General features: G+C 44.7%; 1 protein-coding gene across 1 annotated transcript in view; it reads right to left on the bottom strand.

Moving 5' to 3' along the window:
* LOC126989158 (uncharacterized) overlaps positions 1–1219 on the bottom strand; it is a gene marked incomplete at its 3' end in the record, with an annotated part of 30806 nt that extends 29587 nt beyond the window's left edge. Inside the window, exon 1 of the mRNA XM_050847717.1 lies at positions 207–1219. Within this exon, the coding sequence (XP_050703674.1) occupies positions 207–1219 (1013 nt within the window). The remainder of the gene's footprint in view (positions 1–206) is intronic.
* Between the last annotated feature and the right edge of the window lie 22759 nt (positions 1220–23978).

Below are 23978 nucleotides of genomic sequence, written 5' to 3' on the forward strand. Positions count from 1 at the left end.
TGAAAACTTCATCTTCAATGCAGCCCATGAAGAAATTTGATAGAAGCACTCCCAATGGAGAGCCCATAGCGACTCCATCGATTTGCTGGTATTTTTGACCCCGTGGACAGGTGAACGGTGCTTCTTTCGTGCAGCATTGAAGTAGGCCACGTAGAGCTGCTTCTGGGATGTCTCGCGGTGGGGTGCTGTCGTCATGGTACACTCGCTGAGCGATGTAGTTGATGGTGCGTTCAACAGGGACATTCGTGAAGAGTGACTCAACGTCCAGTGAAGCGATGATTCCTCTTGAGTTGTTGCTCTTCAGGATGTCGAGGAAGTCTGTTGCTGAGTTCAGGCTATATGTTGTTGGGACGTATGGTGTAAGGATCTTACAGAGTTTCTTCGCGATATTATAAGTCGGTGTCAGGATTTGTGATATGATGGGCCGGAGTTTGTTTCCTGGTTTATGTGTCTTCACGGTGCCATAGCAGTAGCCCATACCATATTCACCAGAGACCTTGTTGATTTTGATGGTCTCGCTGTTGATGTTGCTCATGGTGATGAATTTGTTCAGCTTTTTCTTAAGGGCTTCCGTAGGGTCTTTGCTGATTTTCACAAATTTTCTTTCGTCCGCCAGAATAGTGTCAATTTTCTCCAGGTATTCTGTTTTGTTCATAATCACGTAGGCAGCGGACTTGTCGGCTTTCCTGATGATGATGTTATGGTCCGCCTTTAACTGCTTCGCGGCTTCGGTGTGTCTTGGTTCAATGAGTTTACTGTTGAAGTTTCCTCTTGTTTTTGAAGATTCGGCAATTATCTCTTGTTTGAAGGTCGGCTTGACGATGACTTCTCCTTTCTTAGCCAGATTTGCAACGTCGTCGAGAAGTATTTCACACTCCACTCTCTTCTGGTGTTTACTTGGTTTAGAGAGGATGTGGCAATTAAGACCAAAGTTCAGTAGTTCTTCTTGGTCGGGAGTGAGTGTCTTGTCCGTGAGATTGATGTATCCTTTACTGGGTCTCTGGTGTTTGATTGTTCCACCGTTCAGGTTGACAAGCTTCTTTTGGTTAGCTTTGATGGTAGTGTTACGATGTTGGTCTAAGGTTTCTCTGAGTGCAATGTCTAAGTTCTCTTTTAATGCAGCGTCTATGTTTATCGCAACCCATCTTTCTTCAACCTGCTGGTACTGTGTTTCCAGTTCCGATATAGTTGTCTTGAGCTCCTTGATCCGTTTTTTCATGAACTCCTTTCTTTCTTCATCGCTGGGTCTCTGATGGCGTTTTTTGCCTTTATTGACTGCCCCATCACTGGGAATATTTAGAGTATAAATGGGCAGGAGATTTTCTCGTAAACATGTTTCATTAAAAGTGATTGTCAGTTCAGCGTTGATTATTTTCTTTAAGATGTTCTCTTTATTTCTAAGGAGTTTCTAATTCTCTTTAGGGAGTTTGTTGATGGTATCCCCGTAGGGTATCATCTGCGTAGCCAGATCGCGATTTCGGGTCCTGGACCCTTCTTCAGTGGCGTTGGGAGTGAGTGTGTCCATCTCAAGGTGTGAGAGGAGAATGACTGGGTGTCCGCGCGGGGCTGCCTTTATACGGCTGGCTCCCCGGGGTTCCTCGCTGCCTCGGCTCCTGATTGGCTGAGCGTTGCCTGCTGGACACCTTTCCTCATGCTTGGAAGAGCCAGCAGATCTACTACGAAACAGCCCAGCAGTCGACAAAAAGAATACTCAACAGTCACATGTTGTATATAGGTTCACTTGCAACCAAGGGAACTGTGCAGCCCTTCAATCAACCTATATCGGCATGACGACACTGAGATTAAGCAGACGACTCAGCTATCACCTTGCATCAGGAGCGCCCAAGACCCACACTGAGCAAGTACATAAGACGAAACTTACAAGAAAAACTCTGGAAGAAAATACCGAAATAATTACAACATGCAACGACTACAGACGCCTGCCCATCTTAGAAGCGTTATACATCAAGGATATGGAGCCAAATCTTAACATCCAACAACAAGATCTGCTGGCTCTTCCAAGCATGAGGAAAGGTGTCCAGCAGGCAACGCTCAGCCAATCAGGAGCCGAGGCAGCGAGGAACCCCGGGGAGCCAGCCGTATAAAGGCAGCCGCGCGGACACCCAGTCATTCTCCTCTCACACCTTGAGATGGACACACTCACTCCCAACGCCACTGAAGAAGGGTCCAGGACCCGAAATCGCGATCTGGCTACGCAGATGATACCCTACGGGGATACCATCAACAAACTCCCTAAAGAGAATAAGACACTCCTTAGACAAAAAGAACATCTTAAAGAAAATAATCAACGCTGAACTGACAATCACTTTTAATGAAACATGTTTACGAGAAAATCTCCTGCCCATTTATATATATATATATATATATATATATATATATATATATATATATATATATATATATATATATATATATATATATATATATATATATATATATATATATATATATATATATATATATATATATATATATATATATATATATATATATATATATATATATATATATATATATATATATATATATATATATATATATATATATATATATATATATATATATACCTACCGAACGGGCAAGCCACTCCCGTGAGGTATATATTGGAGGTGAGAAGGTAGCTGAAGCCATCCCAAGACCCTTCCCATGTCCTCACTAACCGTTTCCCTATTGTCTCAACAAAACCGGAGAGTAGTTCAGCATGCTCTCTAAAGACAGATCCTCTCTGTATCCACCACACTACATTCACACAACATATACACCTTTTCCAAAATTAAAATTCAAAATGGCTCACATTAAGCAAACCTCAGGACCCCTCCTGGGGGACCACAAATTCCCCAGGGAGGACTTCCCTTCCGGCTGCCGACCCGTGAGGTGTCTTGAAAACTCCTCGAACCTCTTTCTTCTCAATTTCTGCAACATTCGCGGTCTTCGCTCTAATTTTCATTCTGTGGAACATCATCTCTCCTCCTCTAAACCTCACCTTCTCTTCCTTACCGAAACACAGGTTTCTGAGACTACTGACAGCAATCTCTACTCTGTTCCCTCCTACTATCTCTATCCTAAATTTCAATCCAAAGCTGGATGTTGCGCCTACGTGCGCAACGACATCACTTGCTCTCGTGCCCACGACCTTGACTCTTCTGAATTTTCCACCATCTGGCTAAGACTTCATTGTCACGCTATTATTAAATACATCTGTGCTGTTTATCTCTCACGTAACTCTACCAACTATGTAAAATTCTTTGACTATTTGAATTCTAAAGTGGAGCACATCTTGACCCACTCTCCCTTCGCTGAAATCTCCATCCTAGGAGATTTCAATGTTCACCACCAGCTTTGGCTTTCATCCTCTTTCACTGACCATCCTGGTGAACAAGCCTACAACTTTGCTATCCTCAACGACCTAGAGCAGTTGGTCCAGCACCCTACACGTATTCCTGACCGTCTTGGAGACCGGCCCAACATTCTAGACCTCTTCCTTACCTCAAACCCTTCTGCTTATTCTGTCAAACTGTTCTCTCCGTTGGGCTCCTCCGATCACAATCTTATTTCTGCATCCTGTCCTATCGCTCCTGTACATCCTCTGGACCCACCGAAGAGGCGATGCTTCTGGCATTTGCTTCAGCTCGGTGGGACGACCTGAGGATGTACTTTTCCATTCCGTGGAATGATTATTGCTTCCAGGATAGAGACCCTCTGTGTGCTCAGCGCATCACAGAGGTGATTGTCTCTGGAATGGAGGCATACATTCCTCGTTCTTTCTCTACTCCTCACGCTAAAAAGCCTTGGTTTAATCACGCTTGTTCTCGTGCTGTCAATGATAGAGAGGTAACTCACAAAAGGTACCAGAGCCTTCAAACTAATGCTAATTATGAACTTTACATTTCTGCCCGAAATCGTGCCAAATCTATTATCCGACTAACCAAAAATTCTTTCATTAATAGAAAATGTCAAAACCTTGCTTTCTCAAACTCTTCCCGTGACTTCTGGCATCTAGCCAAAAACATCTCCTCCAACTTCACTTCTTCATCTTTCCCTCCACTCCTCAGTCCTGACGGCAACACTGCCGTCTCATCTATCTCTAAGGCTGAACTCTTCTCTCAAACTTTTTCTAAAAACTCCACTCTGGACGATTCTGGGCATATTCCTCCTACTCATCCCCCCTCTGACTCCTTTATGCCTGTTATAAAGATTCTTCAAAATGATGTTTTCTATGCCCTCTCTGGCCTCAATCCTCAGAAGGCTTATGGACCTGATGGAGTGCCTCCTATTGTCCTTAAAAACTGTGCCTCCGTGCTGTCACCCTGCCTGGTCAAACTCTTTCGCCTCTGCCTGTCAACATCTACCTTTCCTTCTTGCTGGAAGTATGCCTTCATACAGCCTGTACCTAAGAAGGGTGACCGCTCCAATCCCTCAGACTACCGTCCTATAGCTTTACTTTCTTGTCTATCTAAAGCTTTTGAATCAATCCTTAACCGGAAGATTCTAAAGCACCTTTCCACTTCTGACCTTCTATCTGACCGCCAGTATGGGTTCCGCAAGAGGCGTTCTACTGGTGATCTCCTAGCCTTCTTAACTGACTCTTGGTCATCCTCTCTTAGCCGTTTCGGTGAAACTTTTGCTATTGCGCTGGACATATCAAAAGCTTTTGATAGGGTCTGGCACAAATCTTTGCTTTCTAAACTACCCTCCTACGGTTTCTATCCTTCTCTCTGTACCTTTATCTCCAGTTTCCTTTCTGACCGTTCTATTTCTGCCGTGGTAGACGGTCACTGTTCTTCCCCTAAATCTATTAACAGTGGTGTCCCACAGGGTTCTGTCCTATCTCCCACTCTTTGTCTGTTGTTCATTGATGATCTTCTTTCCAAAACGAACTGTCCTATCCATTCCTACGCCGATGATTCCACTCTGCATTACTCTACTTTTTTTAATAGAAGACCCACCCTTCAGGAACTTAACGACTCAAGGTTGGAGGCTGCAGAACGCTTAGCCTCAGCCCTTACTAGTATTTCCGATTGGGGCAAGAAGAACCTGGTGTCCTTCAACGCCTCAAAAACACAGTTTCTCCACCTATCCACTCGACACAATCTTCCAAACAACTATCCCCTATTCTTTGACAACACCCAGCTATCACCTTCCTCAACACTAAACATCCTCGGTCTATCCTTAACTCAAAATCTCAACTGGAAACTTCATATCTCATCTCTTACTAAATCAGCTTCCTCGAGGCTGGGCGTTCTGTACCGTCTCCGCCAGTTCTTCTCCCCTGCACAGTTGCTGTCCATATACAGGGGCCTTGTCCGCCCTCGTATGGAGTATGCATCTCATGTGTGGGGGGGCCCCACCCACACAGCTCTTCTAGATAGAGTGGAGGCTAAGGCTCTTCGTCTCATCAGCTCTCCTCCTCATACTGATAGTCTTCTACCTCTTAAATTCCGCCGCAATGTTGCCTTTCTTTCTATCTTCTATCGATATTTCCACGCTGACTGCTCTTCTGAACTTGCTAACTGCATGCCTCCCCCCCTCCCGCGGCCCCGCTGCACTCGACCTTCTACTCATGCTCATCCCTATATTGTCCAAACCCATTATGCAAGAGTTAACCAGCATCTTCACTCTTTCATCCCTCACGCTGGTAAACTCTGGAACAATCTTCCTTCATCTGTATTTCCTCCTGCCTACGACTTGAACTTTTTCAAGAGGAGGGTATCAGGACACCTCTCCTCCCGTATTTGATCTTCCTTTCGGCCACCTCTTTTGTTTCTTTTTGAGGAGCAGCGAGTAGCGGGCTTTTTTTTATTATTGTTTTCTTTTTTTGTGTGCCCTTGAGCTGCCTCCTATGTTGTAAAAAAAAAAAAAAAAATATGTGCTTTCACCTGCTCCTCAATATAAATGTGCTTTCACCTGCTCCTCAATATAGATGTGCTTTCACCTGCTCCCCAATATTGATGTGCTTTCACCTCCTCCTCAATATAGATGTGCTTTCACCTGTTCCTCAATATAGATGTGCTTTCACCTGCTCCTCAATATAGATGTGCTTTCACCTGTTCCTCAATATAGATGTGCTTTCACCTGCTCCCCAATATCGATGTGCTTTCACCTGCTCCTCAACATCGAGGTGCTTTCATCTGCTCCTCAACATCGAGGGGCTTTCATCTGCTATTCAATATTTATGTGCTTTCACCTGCTCATCAATATCGAGGGATTTTCATCTGCTCTTCAATATCGAGGGGCTTTTACCTGCTCCTCAATATCGATATGCTTTCACCTGCTCATCAATATCGAGGTGCTCTCACCTGCTCCTCAATATAGATGTGCTTTCATCTGCTCCTCAACATCGAGTTGCTATTATCTCCTCCTCAATATCGAAGGGCTTTCATCTGCTCCTCAATATCGATGTGCTTTCACATGCTCTTCAGTATCGAGGTGCTTTCATCTGCTCCTCAATATCGAGGTGCTTTTATCTGCTCCTCAATATTAAAGTGCTTTCACCCGCTCCCCAATATCGAGGTGCTTTCACCTGCTCCTCAATTTCGATGTGGTTTTACCTGCTCCTCAATATCAAGGTGCTTGCACCCGCTCGCCAATATCGATGTGCTTTCACCTGCTCCTCAATATCAAGGTGCTTTCAACTGCTTATCAATATCAAGGTGCTTTCAACTGCTTACCAATATCAAGGTGCTTTCATCCGCTCCACAATATCGATGTGCTTTCACCTGCTCCTCAATTTCAAGTTGCTTTTATCTGCTCCTCTATATCAAGGTGCTTTCATCTGCTCATCAATATCAAGGTGCTTTCATCTGCTCCTCAATATAAAGGTGCTTTCTTCTGCTCCTCAATATCAAGGTGCTTTCATCTGCTCCTCTATATTGATGTGCTCTCATCTGCTCCGCAATATCGAGGTGTTTTCATCTGCTCGTCAATATCAAGGTGCTTTCATCTGCTCCACATTATCAAGGTACTTTCTTTTGGTACTCAATATGAAAGTGCTTTCATCTGCTCTTCAATATGAATTTGCTTTCATCTGCTCCTCAATATCGAGGTGCTTTCATCTGCTCCTCATTATCGAGGTGCCTTCATCTTTTTTTTTTTTTTTTTTTTTTTTACAACAAAGGAGGCAGCTCAAGGGCACATAAAAAAGAAAACAATAATAAAAAAAAGCCCGCTACTCGCTGCTCCTCAAAAAAAAAAAAAAGAGGTGGCCGAAAACAAGATCATATACGGGAGGAGAGGTGTCCTGATACCCTCCTCTTGAAAGAGTTCAAGTCGTAGGCAGGAGGAAATACAGATGAAGGAAGAATGTTCCAGAGTTTACCAGCGTGAGGGATGAAAGAGTGAAGATGCTGGTTAACTCTTGCATAAGGGGTTTGGACAGTATAGGGATGAGCATGAGTAGAAAGTCGAGTGCCGCGGGGCCGCGGGAGGGGGGCAGGCATGCAGTTAGCAAGTTCAGAAGAGCAGTCACCGTGGAAATATCGATAGAAGATAGAAAGAGAGGCAACATTTCAGCGGAATTTAAGAGGACGAAGACTATCCGGATGAGGAGAGCTGATGAGACGAAGAGCCTTAGCCTCCACTCTGTCCAGAAGAGCTGTGGGAGTGAGCCCCCCCACACATGAGATGCATACTCCATACGAGGGCGGACAAGGCCCCTGTATATGGACAGCAACTGTGCAGGGGAGAAGAACTGGCGGAGACGGTACAGAACGCCCAGCCTCGAGGAAGCTGATTTAGTAAGAGATGAGATATGAAGTTTCCAGTTGAGATTTTGAGTTAAGGATAGACCGAGGATGTTTAGTGTTGAGGAAGGTGATAGCTGGGTGTTGTCAAAGAATAGGGGATAGTTGTTTCGAAGATTGTGTCGAGTGGATAGGTGGAGAAACTGTGTTTTTGAGGCGTTGAAGGACACCAGGTTCTTCTTGCCCCAATCGGAAATACTAGTAAGGGCTGAGGCTAAGCGTTCTGCAGCCTCCAACCTTGAGTCGTTAAGTTCCTGTAGGGTGGGTCTTCTATTAAAAGAAGTTGAGTAATGCAGAGTGGAATCATCGGCGTAGGAATGGATAGGACAGTTCGTTTTGGAAAGAAGATCATCAATGAAAAATAGAAAAAGAGTGGGAGATAGGACAAAACCCTGTGGGACACCACTGTTAATAGAATTAGGGGAAGAACAGTGACCGTCTACCACGGCAGAAATAAAACGGTCAAAAAGGAAACTGGAGATAAAGGTACAGAGAGAAGGATAGAAACCGTAGGAGGGTAGTTTAGAAAGCAAAGATTTGTGCCAGACCCTATCAAAAGCTTCTGATATGTCCAGCGCAATAGCAAACGTTTCACCGAAACGGCTAAGAGAGGATGACCAAGAGTCAGTTAAGAAGGATAGGAGATCACCAGTAGAACGCCCCTTGCGAAACCCATACTGGCGATCAGATAGAAGGTTAGAAGTGGAAAGGTGCTTTTGAATCTTCCGGTTAAGGATTGATTCAAAAGCTTTAGATAGACAAGAAAGTAAAGCTATGGGACGGTAGTTTGAGGGATTGGAGCGGTCACCCTTCTTAGGCACAGGCTGTATGAAGGCATACTTCCAGCAAGAAGGAAAGGTAGATGTTGACAGGCAGAGGCGAAAGAGTTTGACCAGGCAGGGTGACAGCACGGAGGCACAGTTTTTAAGGACAACAGGAGGCACTCCATCAGGTCCATAAGCCTTCTGAGGATTGAGGCCAGAGGGCATAGAAAACATCATTTTGAAGAATCTTTATAACAGGCATAAAGGAGTCAGAGGGGGGATGAGTAGGAGGAATATGCCCAGAATCGTCCAGAGTGGAGTTTTTAGAAAAAAGTTTGAGAGGAGAGTTCAGCCTTAGAGATAGATGAGACGGCAGTGTTGCCGTCAGGACTGAGGAGTGGAGGGAAAGATGAAGAAGTGAAGTTGGAGGAGATGTTTTTGGCTAGATGCCAGAAGTCACGGGAAGAGTTAGAGAAAGCAAGGTTTTGGTTAGTCGAAGAGTAGATTTGGCACGATTTCGGGCAGAAATGTAAAGTTCATAATTAGCATTAGTTTGAAGGCTCTGGTACCTTTTGTGAGCTACCTCTCTATCATTGACAGCACGAGAACAAGCGTGATTAAACAAAGGCTTTTTAGCGTGTGGAGTAGAGAAAGAACGAGGAATGTATGCCTCCATTCCAGAGACAATCACCTCTGTGATGCGCTGAGCACACACAGAGGGGTCTCTATCCTGGAAGCAATAATCATTCCAAAGGAAATCGGCAAAGTACATCCTCAGGTCGTCCCACCGAGGTGAAGCAAAATGCCAGAAGCATCGCCTCTTCGGTGGGTCCAGAGGGTGTACAGGAGCGATACGACAATATCGAGGTGCTTTCATTTGTTCCTCAATACCAAAGAGCTTTCACCTGTTCCTCAATATAGATGTGCTTTCACCAGCTCCTCAATATCGATGTGCTTTCACCTGCTCCTCAATATCGATGTTATTTCACCAGTCCTCCAATATTTAGGTGCTTTCATCATCTCTTCAATATCGAGGTGCTTTCATCTGCTCTTCAACATCGAGGTGCTATTATCTGCTCCTTAATATCGAGGGGTTTCATCTGCTCCTTAATATCGATTTGCTTTTACCTGCTCCTCAATATCGATGTGCTTTCATCTGCTGCTGAATATCGATGTGCTTTCATCAGCTCCTCAATATCGAGGTGCTTTCATCTGCTCCTCAATATCGAGGTGCTTTCATCTGCTCCTCAATATCGAGGTGCAATCATTTGCTCCTCAATATCAAAATGCTTTCACCCGCTCCCCAATATCGAGGTGCTTTCACCTGATCCTCAATATCGATGTGCTTTCACCTGCTCTTCAATATCAAGGTGCTTTCAGCCGCTCGCAAATATCGATATGCTTTCACTTGCTCCTCAATATCAAGGTGCTTTCATCTGCTCCTCATTATCGAGCTGCTTTCATCTGCTCCTTAATATCAAGGTGCTTTCATTTGCTCCACAATATCAAGGTGCTTTCATTTGCTCCTCAATATCGAATTGCTTTCATCTCCTCAATATCGAGGTTCTTTCATCTGTTCTTCAATATCAAGGTTCTTTCATCTTCTCCTCAATATCGATTTTCTTTCATTTGCTCCTCAATATCGAAGCACTTTCGTCTGCACTTCAATATCGAGGTTCTATTATCTGCTCCTCAATATCGAGGTGCTTTCATCTGCTCCTCAATATGGATGTGCTTTCATCTGCTTCACAATATTGAGGTGCTTTCATCTGCTCCCTCATTATCGAGGTGCTTTCATCTGCTCCTCAATATCGAGGTACTATCATCTGCTCCTCAATATCGATGTGCTTTCATCTACTCCTCAATATCAAGGCTCTTTCACTTGCTCCTCAATATCGAGGTGCTTTCATTTATCCTCAATATCAAGGTGCTTTCACCTGTTCCTTAATATAGATGTGCTTTCACCTGCTCCTCAATATAGATGTGCTTTCACCTGTTCCTCAATATTGATGTGATTTCATCTGCTCCTCAGTATAGATGTGCTTTCACCTGCTCCTCAATATAGATGTGCTTTCACCTGCTCCTCAATATAGATGTGCTTTCACCTGCTCCTCAGTATAGATGTGCTTTCACCTGCTCCCCAATATTGATGTGCTTTCACCTGCTCCTCAATATAGACGTGCTTTCACCTGTTCCTCAATATAGATGTGCTTTCACCTGCTCATCAATATCTAGGTGCTTTCACCTGTTCCTCAATATAGATGTGCTTTCACCTGTTCCTCAATATAGATGTGCTTTCACCTGTTCCTCAATATAGATGTGCTTTCACCTGCTCCTCAATATCGATGTGCTTTCACCTGTTCATCAATATAGATGTGCTTTCACCTGTTCCTCAGTATAGATGTGCTTTCACCTGCTCCTCAATATCGATGTGCTTTCACCTGCTCCTCAATATAGATGTGCTTTCACCTGTTCCTCAATATAGACGTGCTTTCACCTGCTCCCCAATATTGATGTGCTTTCACCTGCTCCTCAATATCGATGTGCTTTCACTTGCTCCTCAATATAGATGTGCTTTTACCTGCTCCTCAATATATATGTGCTTTCACCTGTTCCTCAATATAGATGTGCTTTCACCTGCTCCTCAATATAGATGTGCTTTCACCTGTTCCTCAATATAGATGTGCTTTCACTTGTTCCTCAATATAGATGTGCTTTCACCTGCTCCCCAATATCGATGTGCTTTCACCTGCTCCTCAACATCGAGCGGCTTTCATCTGCTATTCAATATTTATATGCTTTCACCTGCTCATCAATATCGAGGGACTTTCATCTGCTCTTCAATATCGAGGGGCTTTTACCTGCTCCTCAATATCGAGGTGCTTTCACTTGCTCCTCAATATCGATGTGCTTTCATCTGCTCCTCAACATCGAGTTGCTATTATCTGCTCCTCAATATCGAAGGGCTTTCATCTGCTCCTCAATATCGATGTGCTTTCACATGCTCCTCAGTATCGAGGTGCTTTTATCTGCTCCTCAATATCGAGGTGCTTTTATCTGCTCCTTAATATCAAAGTGCTTTCACCAGCTCCCCAATATCGAGGTGCTTTCACCTGCTCCTCAATTTCGATGTGCTTTTACCTGCTCCTCAATATCAAGGTGCTTTCACCCGCTCGCCAATATCGATGTACTTTCACCTGCTCCTTAATATCAAGGTGCTTTCTACTGCTTATCAATATCAAGGTGCTTTCATGTGCTCCACAATATCGATGTGCTTTCACCTGCTCCTCAATTTCAAGATGCTTTTATCTGCTCCTCCATATCAAGGTGCTTTCATCTGCTCATCAATATCAAGGTGCTTTCATCTGCTCCTCAATATCAATGTGCTTTCTTCTGCTCCTCAATATCAAGGTGCTTTCATCTGCTCCTCAATATTGATGTGCTCTCATCTGCTCCGCAATATCGAGGTGTTTTCATCTGCTCGTCAATATCAAGGTGCTTTCATCTGCTCCACATTATCAAGGTGCTTTCTTCTGGTACTCAATATGAAAGTGCTTTCATCTGCTCTTCAATATGAATTTGCTTTCATCTGCTCCTCAATATCGAGGTGCTTTCATCTGCTCCTCATTATCGGGGTGCCTTCATCTGCTCCTCATTATCGAGATGCTTTCAGCTGCTCTTCAATATCGAGGTGCTATGATCTTCTTCAATATCGATGAGCTTTAATCTGCTCATCAATATCGATGTGGTATCATCTGCTCCTCAATATCGAGGTGCTTTTATCTGCTCCTCAATATTGAGGTGCTTTCACCTGCTCCTCAATATCAATGTGCTTTAATATCCTCTTCAATAACAAGGTGCTTTCATCTGCTCCTCAATATCAAGGTGCTTTCACTTGCTCCTCAATATCGAAGTGCTTTCATTTGACCTCAATATGAAGGAGCTCTCACCTGTTCCTCAATATAGATATGCTTTCACCTGCTCCTCAGTATCGATGTGCTTTCACCTGCTCCTTAATATCGATGTTCTTTCACCTGCTCCCCAATATTGATGTGCTTTCATCTGCTCCTCAACATCGAGGTGCTCTTATCTGCTCTTCATTATCGAATGGCTTTCATCTGCTCTTCAATATCGATGTGCTTTCACCTGCTCATCAATATCGAGGTGCTTTCATCTGCTCCTTAATATCGAAGTGCTTTCATCTGCTCCTCAATATCGAGGTGCTATCATTTGCTCTTCAATATCAAAGTGCTTACACCCGATCCCCAATATCGAGGTGTTTTCACCTGCTCCTCAATATTGATGTGCTTTCACATGCTCCTCAATATCAAGGTGCTTTCACCCTATCGCCAATATCGATGTGCTTTCATCTGCTCCTCAATATGAAGGTGCTTTCATCTGCTCCTCAATATCGAGTTGCTTTCATTTGTTCCTTAATATCAAGGTGCTTTTATTTGCTCCTCAATATCAAGGTTCCTTCATCTGCTCCTCAATATCAAGATAGTTTCATCTGCTCCTCAATATCGATGTGCTTTCACCTGCTCCTCAATACCGAGCTGCTTTCACCTGCTCATAAATATCAAGGTGCTTTCATCTGCTCCTCAATATCGAGTTGCTTTCATCTGCTCCTCTATATCAAGGTGCTTTCATTTGCTCCTCAATATCAAGGTGCTTTCATCTGCTCCTCAATATCGAATTGCTCTCATCTGCTCCTCAATATCAAGGTGCTTTCATCCGCTCCACAATATCGATGTGTTTTCACCTGATTCTCAATTTCAGGGTGCTTTTATCTGCTCCTCCATATCAAGGTGCTTTCATCTGCTCATCAATATCAAGGTGCTTTCATCTGCTCCTCAATAACAAGGTGCTTTCACCTGCTCCTCAATATAGATGTGCTTTCAACTGCTCCTCAATAGAGATGTGCTTTCACTTGCTCCTCAATATCGAGGTTCTTTCATTTGTTCCTTAATATCAAGGAGCTTTCACCTGTTCCTCAATATAGATGTGCTTTCACCTGCTCCTCAATATCGATGTGCGTTCACCTGCTCGTTAAAATCGATGTTATTTCACCTGCTCTCCAATATTTAGGTGCTTTCATCTGCTCCTCAATATCGAAGAGCTTTCATCATCTCTTCAATATCGAGGTGCTATCATTTGTTCCTCAATATCAAAGTGCTTTCCCCTGCTTCCCAACACCGATGTGCTTTCACCTGCTCCACAATTTCAAGGTGCTTTCATCTGCTCCTCAATATCGAGGTGCTTTCGTCTGTTGTTCCTTATCGAGGTGCTTTCATCTGTTCCTCAATATCGAGGTGCTTTCATCTGCTCATGAATATCGAGGTGCTATCATCTGCTCCTCAATATCGATGTGCTTTCATCTGCTCCTCAATATCGAGGTGATATCATCTGCTCCTCAACATCGAGGTGCTTTCATCTATTCTTCAATATTGAGGTGCCTTCATCTGCTTCTCAATATCGATGTGCTATCATGTGTTCCTCAATATCAAGTTGCTTTCACTTGATCCTCAATATCGAGGTGCTTTCATTTGTTCCTCAATACCAAAGAGCTTTCACCAGCTCCTCAGTATAGATGTGCTTTCACCTGCTCCTCAATATCGATGTTATTTCACCTGCTCCTCAATATCGATGTTATTTCACCAGTCCTCCAATATTTAGGTGCTTTCATCATCTCCTCAATATCGAGGTGCTTTCATCATCTCCTCAATATCGAGGTGCTTTCATCATCTCTTCAATATCGAGGTCCTTTCATCATCTCTTTAATATCGAGGTGCTTTCATCATCTCTTCAATATCGAGGTGCTTTCATCATCTCCTCAATATCGAGGTGCTTTCACCTGCTCTTTAACATCGAGGTGCTATTATCTGCTCCTTAATATCGATTAGCTTTCACCTGCTCCTCAATATCGATGTGCTTTCATCTGCTCCTCAATATCGATGTGCTTTCATCTGCTGCTGAATATCGAGGTGCTTTCATCTGCTCCTTAATTTCAAAATGCTTTCACCCGCTCCCCAATATCGAGGTGCTTTCACCTGATCCTCAATATCGATGTGCTTTCACCTGCTCCTCAATATCAAGGTGCTTTCAGCCGCTCACAAATATCGATATGCTTTCACTTGCTCCTCATTATCAAGGTGCTTTCATCTGCTCCTCATTATCGAACTGCTTTCATCTGCTCCTTAATATCAAGGTGCTTTCATTTGCTCCACAATATCAAGGTGCTTTCATTTGCTCCTCAATATCGAATTGCTTTCATCTTCTCAATATCGAGGTTCTTTCATCTGTTCTTCAATATCAAGGTTCTTTCAGCTTCTCCTCAATATCGATGTTCTTTCATTTGCTCCTCAATATCGAAGTGCTTTCGTCTGCTCCTCAATATCGAGGTCCTATTATCTGCTCCTCAATATCGAGGTGCTTTCATCTGCTCCTCAATATAGAGGTGCTTTCATCTGCTCCTCATTATCGAGGTGCTTTCATCTGCTCCTCAATATCGAGGTGCTTTCATCTGCTCATCAATATCGAGGTGCTCTCATCTGCTCCTCAATATCGATGTGCTTTCATCTGCTCCTCAATATCGAGGTGCTTTCATCTGTTGTCCAATATTGAGGTGCCTCCATCTGCCTCTCAATATCGAGGTGCTATCATGTGTTCCTCAATATCAAGGTGCTTTCATCTCCTCCTCAATAGAGAGGTGCTTTCATCTGCTCCTCAATATCAAGGTGCTTTCACTTGCTTATCAATATCAAGGTGCTTTCATCTGCTTCTCAATATCAAGGTGCTTTCATCAGCTCAACAATATTGATATGGTTTCACCTGATCCTCAATTTCAAGGTGCTTTCATCTGCTCATGAATATCAATGTGCTTTCATCTGTTCTTCAATATGAAATTGCTTTCACCTGCTCCTCAATGTAGATGTGCATTCACCTGCTCCTCATTATCGATGTGCTTTCACCTGCTCCTCAATATCGATGTGCTTTCACCTGCTCCTGAATATCGAGGTGCTTTTATCTGCTCCTGAATATCGAGGTGCTTTTATCTGCTCCTGAATATCGAGGTGCTTTTATCTGCTCCTCAATATCGAGGTGCTTTTATCTGCTCCTGAATATCGAGGTGCTTTTATCTGCTCCTCAATATCGAGGTGCTTTCATCTGCTCCTCAATATCGAGGTGCTTTTATCTGCTCCTGAATATCGAGGTGCTTTTATCTGCTCCTGAATATCGAGGTGCTTTCATCTGCTCCTCAATATCGAGGTGCTTTCATCTGCTCCTCAATATCGAGGTGCTTTTATCTGCTCCTCAGTATCGAGGTGCTTTCATCTGCTCCTCAATATCGAGGTGCTTTCATCTGTTCCTCAATATCGAGGTGCTTTCATCTGCTCCTCAATATCGAGGTGCTTTCATCTGCTCCTCAATATCGAGGTGCTTTTATCTGCTCATCATTATCGAGGTGCTTTCATCTGCTCCTCAATATCGAGGTGCTTTTATCTGCTGGTGCTTTCATCTGCTCCTCAATATCGAGGTGCTTTCATCTGCTCCTCAGTATCGAGGTGCTTTCATCTGCTCCTCAATATCGAGGTGCTTTCATCTGCTCCTCAGTATCGAGGTGCTTTCATCTGCTCCTCAATATCGAGGTGCTTTCATCTGCTCCTCAGTATCGAGGTGCTTTCATCTGCTCCTCAATATCGAGGTGCTTTCATCTGCTCCTCAGTATCGAGGTGCTTTCATCTGCCCCTCAATATCGAGGTGCTTTCATCTGCTCCTCAGTATCGAGGTGCTTCTATCTGCTCCTCAATATCGAGGTGCTTTCATCTGCTCCTCAATATCGAGGTGCTTCTATCTGCTCCTCAATATCGAGGTGCTTTCATCTGCTCCTCAGTATCGAGGTGCTTCTATCTGCTCCTCAATATCGAGGTGCTTCTATCTGCTCATCAATATTGAGGTGCTTTCATCTGCTCATCATTATCGAGGTGCTTTCATCTGCTCATCATTATCGAGGTGCTTCTATCTGCTCCTCAATATCGAGGTGCTTTCATCTGCTCATCATTATCGAGGTGCTATCATCTACTCCCCAATATCGAGGTGCTTCTATCTGCTCCTCAATATTGAGGTGCTTTCATCTGCTCATCATTATCGAGGTGCTTTCATCTGCTCCTCAGTATCGAGGTGCTTTTATCTGCTCATTATTATCGAGGTGCTTTCATCTGCTCCTCAATATCGAGGTGCTTTTATCTGCTGGTGCTTTCATCTGCTCCTCAATATCGAGGTGCTTTCATCTGCTCCTCAATATCAAGGTGCTTTCATCTGCTCCTCAGTATCGAGGTGCTTCTATCTGCTCCTCAATATCGAGGTGCTTTCATCTGCTCCTCAATATCGAGGTGCTTTCATCTGCTCCTCAATATCGAGGTGCTTCATCTGCTCCTCAATATCGAGGTGCTTTCATGTGCTCCTCAATATCGAGTTGCTTGCATCTTCTCAATATCGAGGTTCTTTCATATGCTCCTCAATATCGAGATGCTTTCATCTGCTCCTCAATATCGAGGTTCTTTCATCTGCTCCTCAATATCGAGGTGCTTTCATCTGCTCCTCAATATCGAGGTGCTTCTATCTGCTCCTCAATATCGAGGTGCTTTCATCTGCTCCTCAATATCGAGGTGCTTTCATCTGCTCCTCAATATCGAGGTGCTTCTATCTGCTCCTCAATATCGAGGTGCTTTCATCTGCTCCTCAATATCGAGGTGCTTCTATCTGCTCCTCAATATCGAGGTGCTTTCATCTGCTCATCACTATCGAGGTGCTATCATCTGCTCCCCAATATCGATAAGCTTTCACCTGATTCCTCAATATCAAGGTGCTCTAATCTGCTCCTCAATATCGAGGTGCTTTCATCTGCTCCTCTATATGGAGCTGTTTACATCTGCTCTTTAATATCAAGGTGCTCTCACCTGCTCCTCTATATCGGGGTGCTATCATCTGCTTCTCAATATCTAGGTGCTTCCATCTGCTCCTCAATATAGAGTATTAGTGATGTAAGATACGTAAGCTAACCGCTAATCAGTGGACCCTGTCCTATGACCCTTAGTTCACCATCAGAACCTCTAAACAATAATTACCTCAGGTAACATTCTTAAAGTCGCGTTACCTATATTACTTGGGCAGGTGATGATCCTGTGTGCGATAATGGTGCCTTATAAGACTGGGTGAATAAACTACTAATTTTACTCTGTGGTTTAAATGATCAACAATGAATTCTACTTTGAGGTATAATGAACCTACATAATTAATTAAAAGAGTGCCCATGAAAGTAGTAGTAGTAGTAGTAGTAGTAGTAGTAGTAGCGTAGGGAGAGTACGTGCTGTGATTAGCTCCTTTGTTTTGTGTCATTAGTTAGGTCCTATAGCCGATACCGCCTTGGAATGTATACCTTCGTACGCGTGAACGTGCAGTGAACGTAACGAAATATAGTGCAATCTGGTGCCATTGACGATGCAGGTGTTAATTACGAATTACTGCTTTTTGAGAGAGGCCGTGTGCTGGCCGGCAGTGTGAAAAACACTGGTGTAACGATAAATATTGGGTCAGTGGTTACGGAAGAAGGCCCACGTCCCCTCGGTGCTTGTGAGCGACGCTCGACTCTGTGGCGGACGGCCGGAAGGTGGGAGGGAAAGAGGGAGAGAGGGGGAAGGAGGAAAGAGAGTGGAGAAGAGGGGGAGAGAGTGGTAGAGGAGGAGGGGAAGGGGGAGAGTAGAGAGGGAGAGAGGGAGAGAGAAGAGAGAGCAAGTTATAGTTTTTCCATGTACATCATCCAATATATTTTCTCAGTATATCAAATAGATTAAATGTCAGTGATTTATAGGGGAGTGGTGAGTTCTGGCAGGCGTGTCGGGATGGGCGGAGGAGGGTCAGTTCTCAAGACCGAGGGCAAACAGTAAACAGCCCCTAGCCCCCCCCATCCCCCTAAAGCTACCCACGCACATCCCCTCACTTCTCGGGTCCCTGCTAACCCCGCCCCGCTGCCCAGTAACTTCCCACCCCCGCCTGAGGGCCATAAAACACAGAGTATCTGACTCGGCGAACTGCTGGTAATGATATCACTACTACTACTACTACTCAACTCAAATGTGTAGGGTCAGGTGCATTAGTATGATTGTAAAGTGTTGGGGAGGAGCAATGGTAGTGGAAAAATAAACAATCATTCTAGTATTACCGTAAAGGCAGAGTAAGCATATGTAAGTGTATGTCTGTGTGTAGGTATATGGGGGGAGACAAGAGTCAAAGTGGGGTCTACTACTATTGCTCTATTCATCACCACAAATAGCATCTAAGATACACTAGCATGCATAATGGCACCGAAATGGAGCCCCCTCAATGTTGCATTTGTTCGTCTCGAAATCAAAACTGTGTTCAGTGCTCGTGCGTAAGACGAGGCCAGCCCTGTGTGAACTGTAAGAGAGGTGGAGATTGTCGAAACTCAAACCCTCAACGGCAGGATGTGGAAAATGGTGAGCAACCAGAAGTGGTGCTGGGTGGACAGGCCAATGAAGGCGCTGGAGATGATCAGGTGGAGGGGGTGCAGGTGGCGAGAGACAAGGGCAAGGTGACCAGGGTGAGGACGCCTCGCGCGAGCTCCGCTTCTGGCAGAGGTGGACACTCGAGGAGACAGAGGAGTGGGTGCGAGACGCTTACAATCATGTGGTAACGTTTACTCCCAATAACGTATTTGAGGCCCCGAGATGTAACGCCACCAAAACCTTGATAGAGGAGAAAACCTACCTCATTAGAGCGTACAACAACTGCACGCAAATCGCCCCCTACGCTTTAAAGATTCTGGTCATACTACCGCACCTCATATGCCAACGGACTCACAAAAAGTCGAAACAATCTGAGGACGTGAAGGCGATACAAAGAAGAATGGAGCTGTGGAGGAAAGGGGACGTCCGGAAGCTACTTGGCGAGGCTAAAACACTGCAGGAGAGACTAGGCAGACGTAACAGTCGCAAGAAGGACAGTAACGACAGGGCTAGAAACTTTGCTGACAAGATGAGACAAGGCAAAGTGGCCATGGCAACTAGATCACTGTCAATAGAAGATGAGGCAGCGGGAGTCCTTCCCTTGACGGAAGAGACACGCCAGATCCTTAAGGACAAGCATCCAGATGCTAGACCTGCACACCCAGAAATGAAGTTCCTTGGGGACTACACCCCGCCGCATCGAGTTGTCTTCGACCATATCAGCGGTGACGTGATCTGGAGGCACGCCCTTCACGCGCAGGGAGCGGCTGGACCATCAGGCCTGGATGCCAAGGGGTGGAAACACCTCCTCAGTAAGAACATCTTTGGTAATCCAGCTGTGGATCCTCGCGACGCAATAGCCGCCCTAGCAAGAAAATTGGCGTCAGAAAATTGCCAACACCTCGAGCCTTTGATGGCCTGCCGGCTCATCCCGCTGGATAAAAAACCAGGCTGTCGCCCCATCGGGATAGGGGAGGTGCTCAGGAGGATCATAGGCATGGCTGTCATGGAGGTGGTGAAGGACGACGTGAGGAAGGCGGTGGGAAACCTCCAAGTGTGTGCGGGTCAGCAGGCTGGGTGTGAAGCTGCCATTCACGCCGTCAGGAAAATGTTCGAAGACCCAGAATGCGAGGCGGTGCTGATGGTGGACGCTGCAAATGCGTTCAACAACATCAATAGGGAAACAGCACTGCACAACATCAAAATCAAGTGCCCTATATTCGCCCAATATATTGAAAATACATACAAGGAACCTGCCAGACTGTTCATCAGCAGTCATAATGACCAACGACTTGGAGACCCGGTGGCCATACAATCCTCAGGGGGCACCACCCAGGGGGACCCAGTGGCCATGGCAATGTTTGCCCTGGGAATGATGAAGCTGCAGGACATCATCCGCCATGAAAACACCAACGTCAAACAGGTGGCGCATGCGGATGACCTCACCGGGGTAGGAAAGTCTGCAGACCTCAGGAAATGGTGGGACCTCGTCAATGAACACGGCCCTAAAATAGGGTACCGTCCCAACGCCACGAAGTCTGTGGTGATTGTAAAACCAGAGGCATACGATCGGGCCAAAACAGCATTCCAGGGCAGTAACGTGAAACTATCAGTGACTGGAGAAAGACACCTCGGGGCAGCCATTGGAACAGCTGAATACAGAACCGAATATGTGAAAACAGCTGTAAAGCGGTGGGAGTCCGAACTGCAGAGGCTGAGCGAGATCGCCAAAACAGAACCGCAGGCAGCCTACGCTGCATTTCCGTACGGTGTCAAGCATAAATGGAACTACCTCATGAGGACAGTTCCTGATGTTGCTCCGTTACTAAAACCTCTGGAAGATGCTATCAGAAACACCTTCATACCGGCGATAGCAAATGGGAGATGCCCCAGTGACCAGGAGAAAAGATTGCTGGAGTTGCCGCCAAGAGTGGGTGGGCTCGGCATCACCAACCCGCAAAATCTGGCTGAGTCTGAATTCGGGAACTCAATCCGAATCACAGCCTCCTTGACCGGATATATTACCAACCAAAATGAAAGGGGAGAAGACAGCCCTCAAGATATTAGGTCACTAAGGAATGAAATCTCCATAAACAGAGAAGGAAAACAGAGAGACACTCTGAGTGACCTAATGAGAGAACTCCCAGAAGACACAAGGAGGAGGACAGATATTGCACAGGAAGTGGGCGCTTCAAACTGGCTAACCACACTACCTATCAGGGCAAAAGGCTTCAACTTAAACAAAAAAGAATTTACTGATGCCCTTGCCTTCAGGTATGGCTGGCCAGTGGATGGGCTCCCAAACATGTGTAACTGTGGCTCACCCTTCAACCAAAATCATGCCATGACATGCAAGAGAGGAGGTTTCGTCTGCATGAGACATGATGAAGTAAGAGACGTAACAGCTCAGATGCTGAAAGAAGTCTGCCACGACGTGACTGTGGAACCCATGCTGCTCCCTCTGCAAGGCGAACACCTCGCCAGACGCACCGCTAATGTTTCGAACGAAGCACGAGTGGATGTTAGCGCCTTAGGGTTTTGGACTCGTGGAAAAAGGGCATATTTTGACATAAGGATCTTTGATCCCATGGCCCATTGCCACAGAGACCTGACCCTTGATGCAGCCCACAGAAGAAACGAACAAGAGAAGAACAGAGCATATGAAGAAAGAATACAGAACGTGGACCAGGGCTCCTTCACCCCGGTAGTATTCACGACGGCAGGAGGGATGGGACCAAGGGCGCAGAGCTTCTACGCAAGACTCGCCGAGACACTGGCGGATAAGAAACAGCAGTCAAGAAGCAGTGTGGTCGCCTGGATGAGATGCAGGCTGTCCTTTTCCCTCCTGAGGTCAGCCTTGGTCTGCCTGAGAGGAACCAGGTTACCTGCACCCAAAACCACCCGCATTGCCTACCTGGACTTTGAGGCGACGGTGGTTGATAGTCGTATCAACCACAAGCTCTGTTAGCTTAAAAATAAAATGTTTAGTAAAGTTTGTAATATTAAATAAAGATGGCTGTCGGCCAGTCATTGGCGGGGTGGGGCCAATGAATTGCTTTGTGAAAGGATATGAGAGAGTATACCGCTCACAACGCAACTCTAATAAATGGAGGCCCGTAGTAGTAGAAAAAAAAGTAGTAGTAGTAGTAGTAGTAGTAGTAGTAGAAGTAATACTATTAGTAGTAATAGTTGTAGTAGTAGTAGTAGTCGTAGTAGTAGTAATAGTAGTAGTAGTAGTAGTAATACTATTAGTAGTAATAGTTGTAGTAGTAGTAGTAGTAGTAGTAGTAGCAGTAGTAGTAGTAGCAATAGCGGTGTTAGTAGTAATAATTGTTATCGTAGCAATAGTTGTTGCTGATACTACTGTTGTAGTATAGGTATTATCATTTCCTGCTGTTTTTGTTGTCATCGTCATATTTACACATGGACAAAACTTTAATAATGTCATCGGCTTAACTACAAGGGACGGAAAATAAATAGCTTGATGCTTTCATTGTATTACATTTCGGTATATTTTTATTAATTATCTCCATTTGCTCTTCTTAAAATTTAGCTCCCTTATTCTCCTTTCGTACGTAGTGACTCTCTCTCTCTCTCTCTCTCTCTCTCTCTCTCTCTCTCTCTCTCTCTCTCTCTCTCTCTCTCTCTCTCTCTCTCTCTCTCTCTCAGTCAGTCAGATAGCCAGTCAGTTAGATAGTTAACCATTCACTCATTCATTCAGTCAGTGTGTTAGCCATTCATTCATTTATTCATTCATGCAGTCAGTCAGTCAGTCATTTAGTCGGTCAGTCAGTCAATCATTTTTTTTACGTAGCCACAGAGTCAGTCAGTCAGTCAGTCAGTCAGCTAAATCAGTCAGTCATTTATGTATTAGTTAATCTGGCAGTCAGACAGTTACGTAGGTAGATAGACAGCTAGTCAGTCAGTCAGTCAGTAAGGCATTTAATCAGTCAGGCAGTCAATCATTTTTTTTACGTAGCCACAGTCAGTCTGCCAAATCAGTCAGTCATTTATGCATTAGTTAGTCTGGCAGTCAGACAGTTACGTAGGTAGTCAGACAGCTAGTCAGTCAGTGAGTCAGTCAGTTAGTCATTTAGTCAGTCAGGCATTCAGTCAGTTATTTTCGTAGCCACACAGCCAGCGAGTCAGTCAGTCAGACAGTCACTTACATCAGCATGGTCAGCTAGTCGAGATAAGTCAGTCAGTCAGTCAAGGCATTCAATCAGCCATTCTTAAACTAAGTCAGTCACTCTAGCAGGGAGCGCCATCAAATCCCGGAGTCTGCCTTACAAAAATCCCGTTTTCTATCGTGTGCCGGGGCGGGGCTAAGGCCAGCGTGACCTTGAGGGCGGTGTCACGGGCAAAATTGACCCTTGGGCAAAATTGAGCCCGGGCATCCACGTGCCTCTGTTATCTTAGCTCAAGCTCGTGTATGTGGGCTTCTTTTCGACTGATATGGCGTCTAGAGCTAGCATGATCATCATTCTTTATTATGATGACAAAGATCATGTCAAAATTTGCCTCATTAAATAAGAAACTACATAAAGATCGGCAGCTTTTCCTCGTCGCCAAGACATCCTCCAGCAGCGCTCCGACACCCATGATCGCACATTCATTTTTCTCAGAAAATAGGATACCAATCACATTTACATCAACATATTTCCACAGGTGAATACTTAGGGCATGTTCACACCAAGTTGCGACAGCTGAGATTCATTAATAATGACAGGGGAAGGAAAAATATAGGCCTCTGTCATCGACAAAATTGAGCCTCGGGCAGAATTGAGCCGTGGCATCTATATGCCTCAGATTTCTTCGCTATTATATGTTGTAAGATCGTTTTGTTGACATGTATGGGTAGATTAAGGCTTTCTGTATCTACATATAGAAGGAAAACGCAAAATTCGCCCTAGTAAATCAGAAACTAC

Source organism: Eriocheir sinensis, unplaced genomic scaffold (genome assembly GCF_024679095.1).
Source record: "Eriocheir sinensis breed Jianghai 21 unplaced genomic scaffold, ASM2467909v1 Scaffold1080, whole genome shotgun sequence".
In the NCBI taxonomy this organism is placed as follows: domain Eukaryota; kingdom Metazoa; phylum Arthropoda; class Malacostraca; order Decapoda; family Varunidae; genus Eriocheir; species Eriocheir sinensis.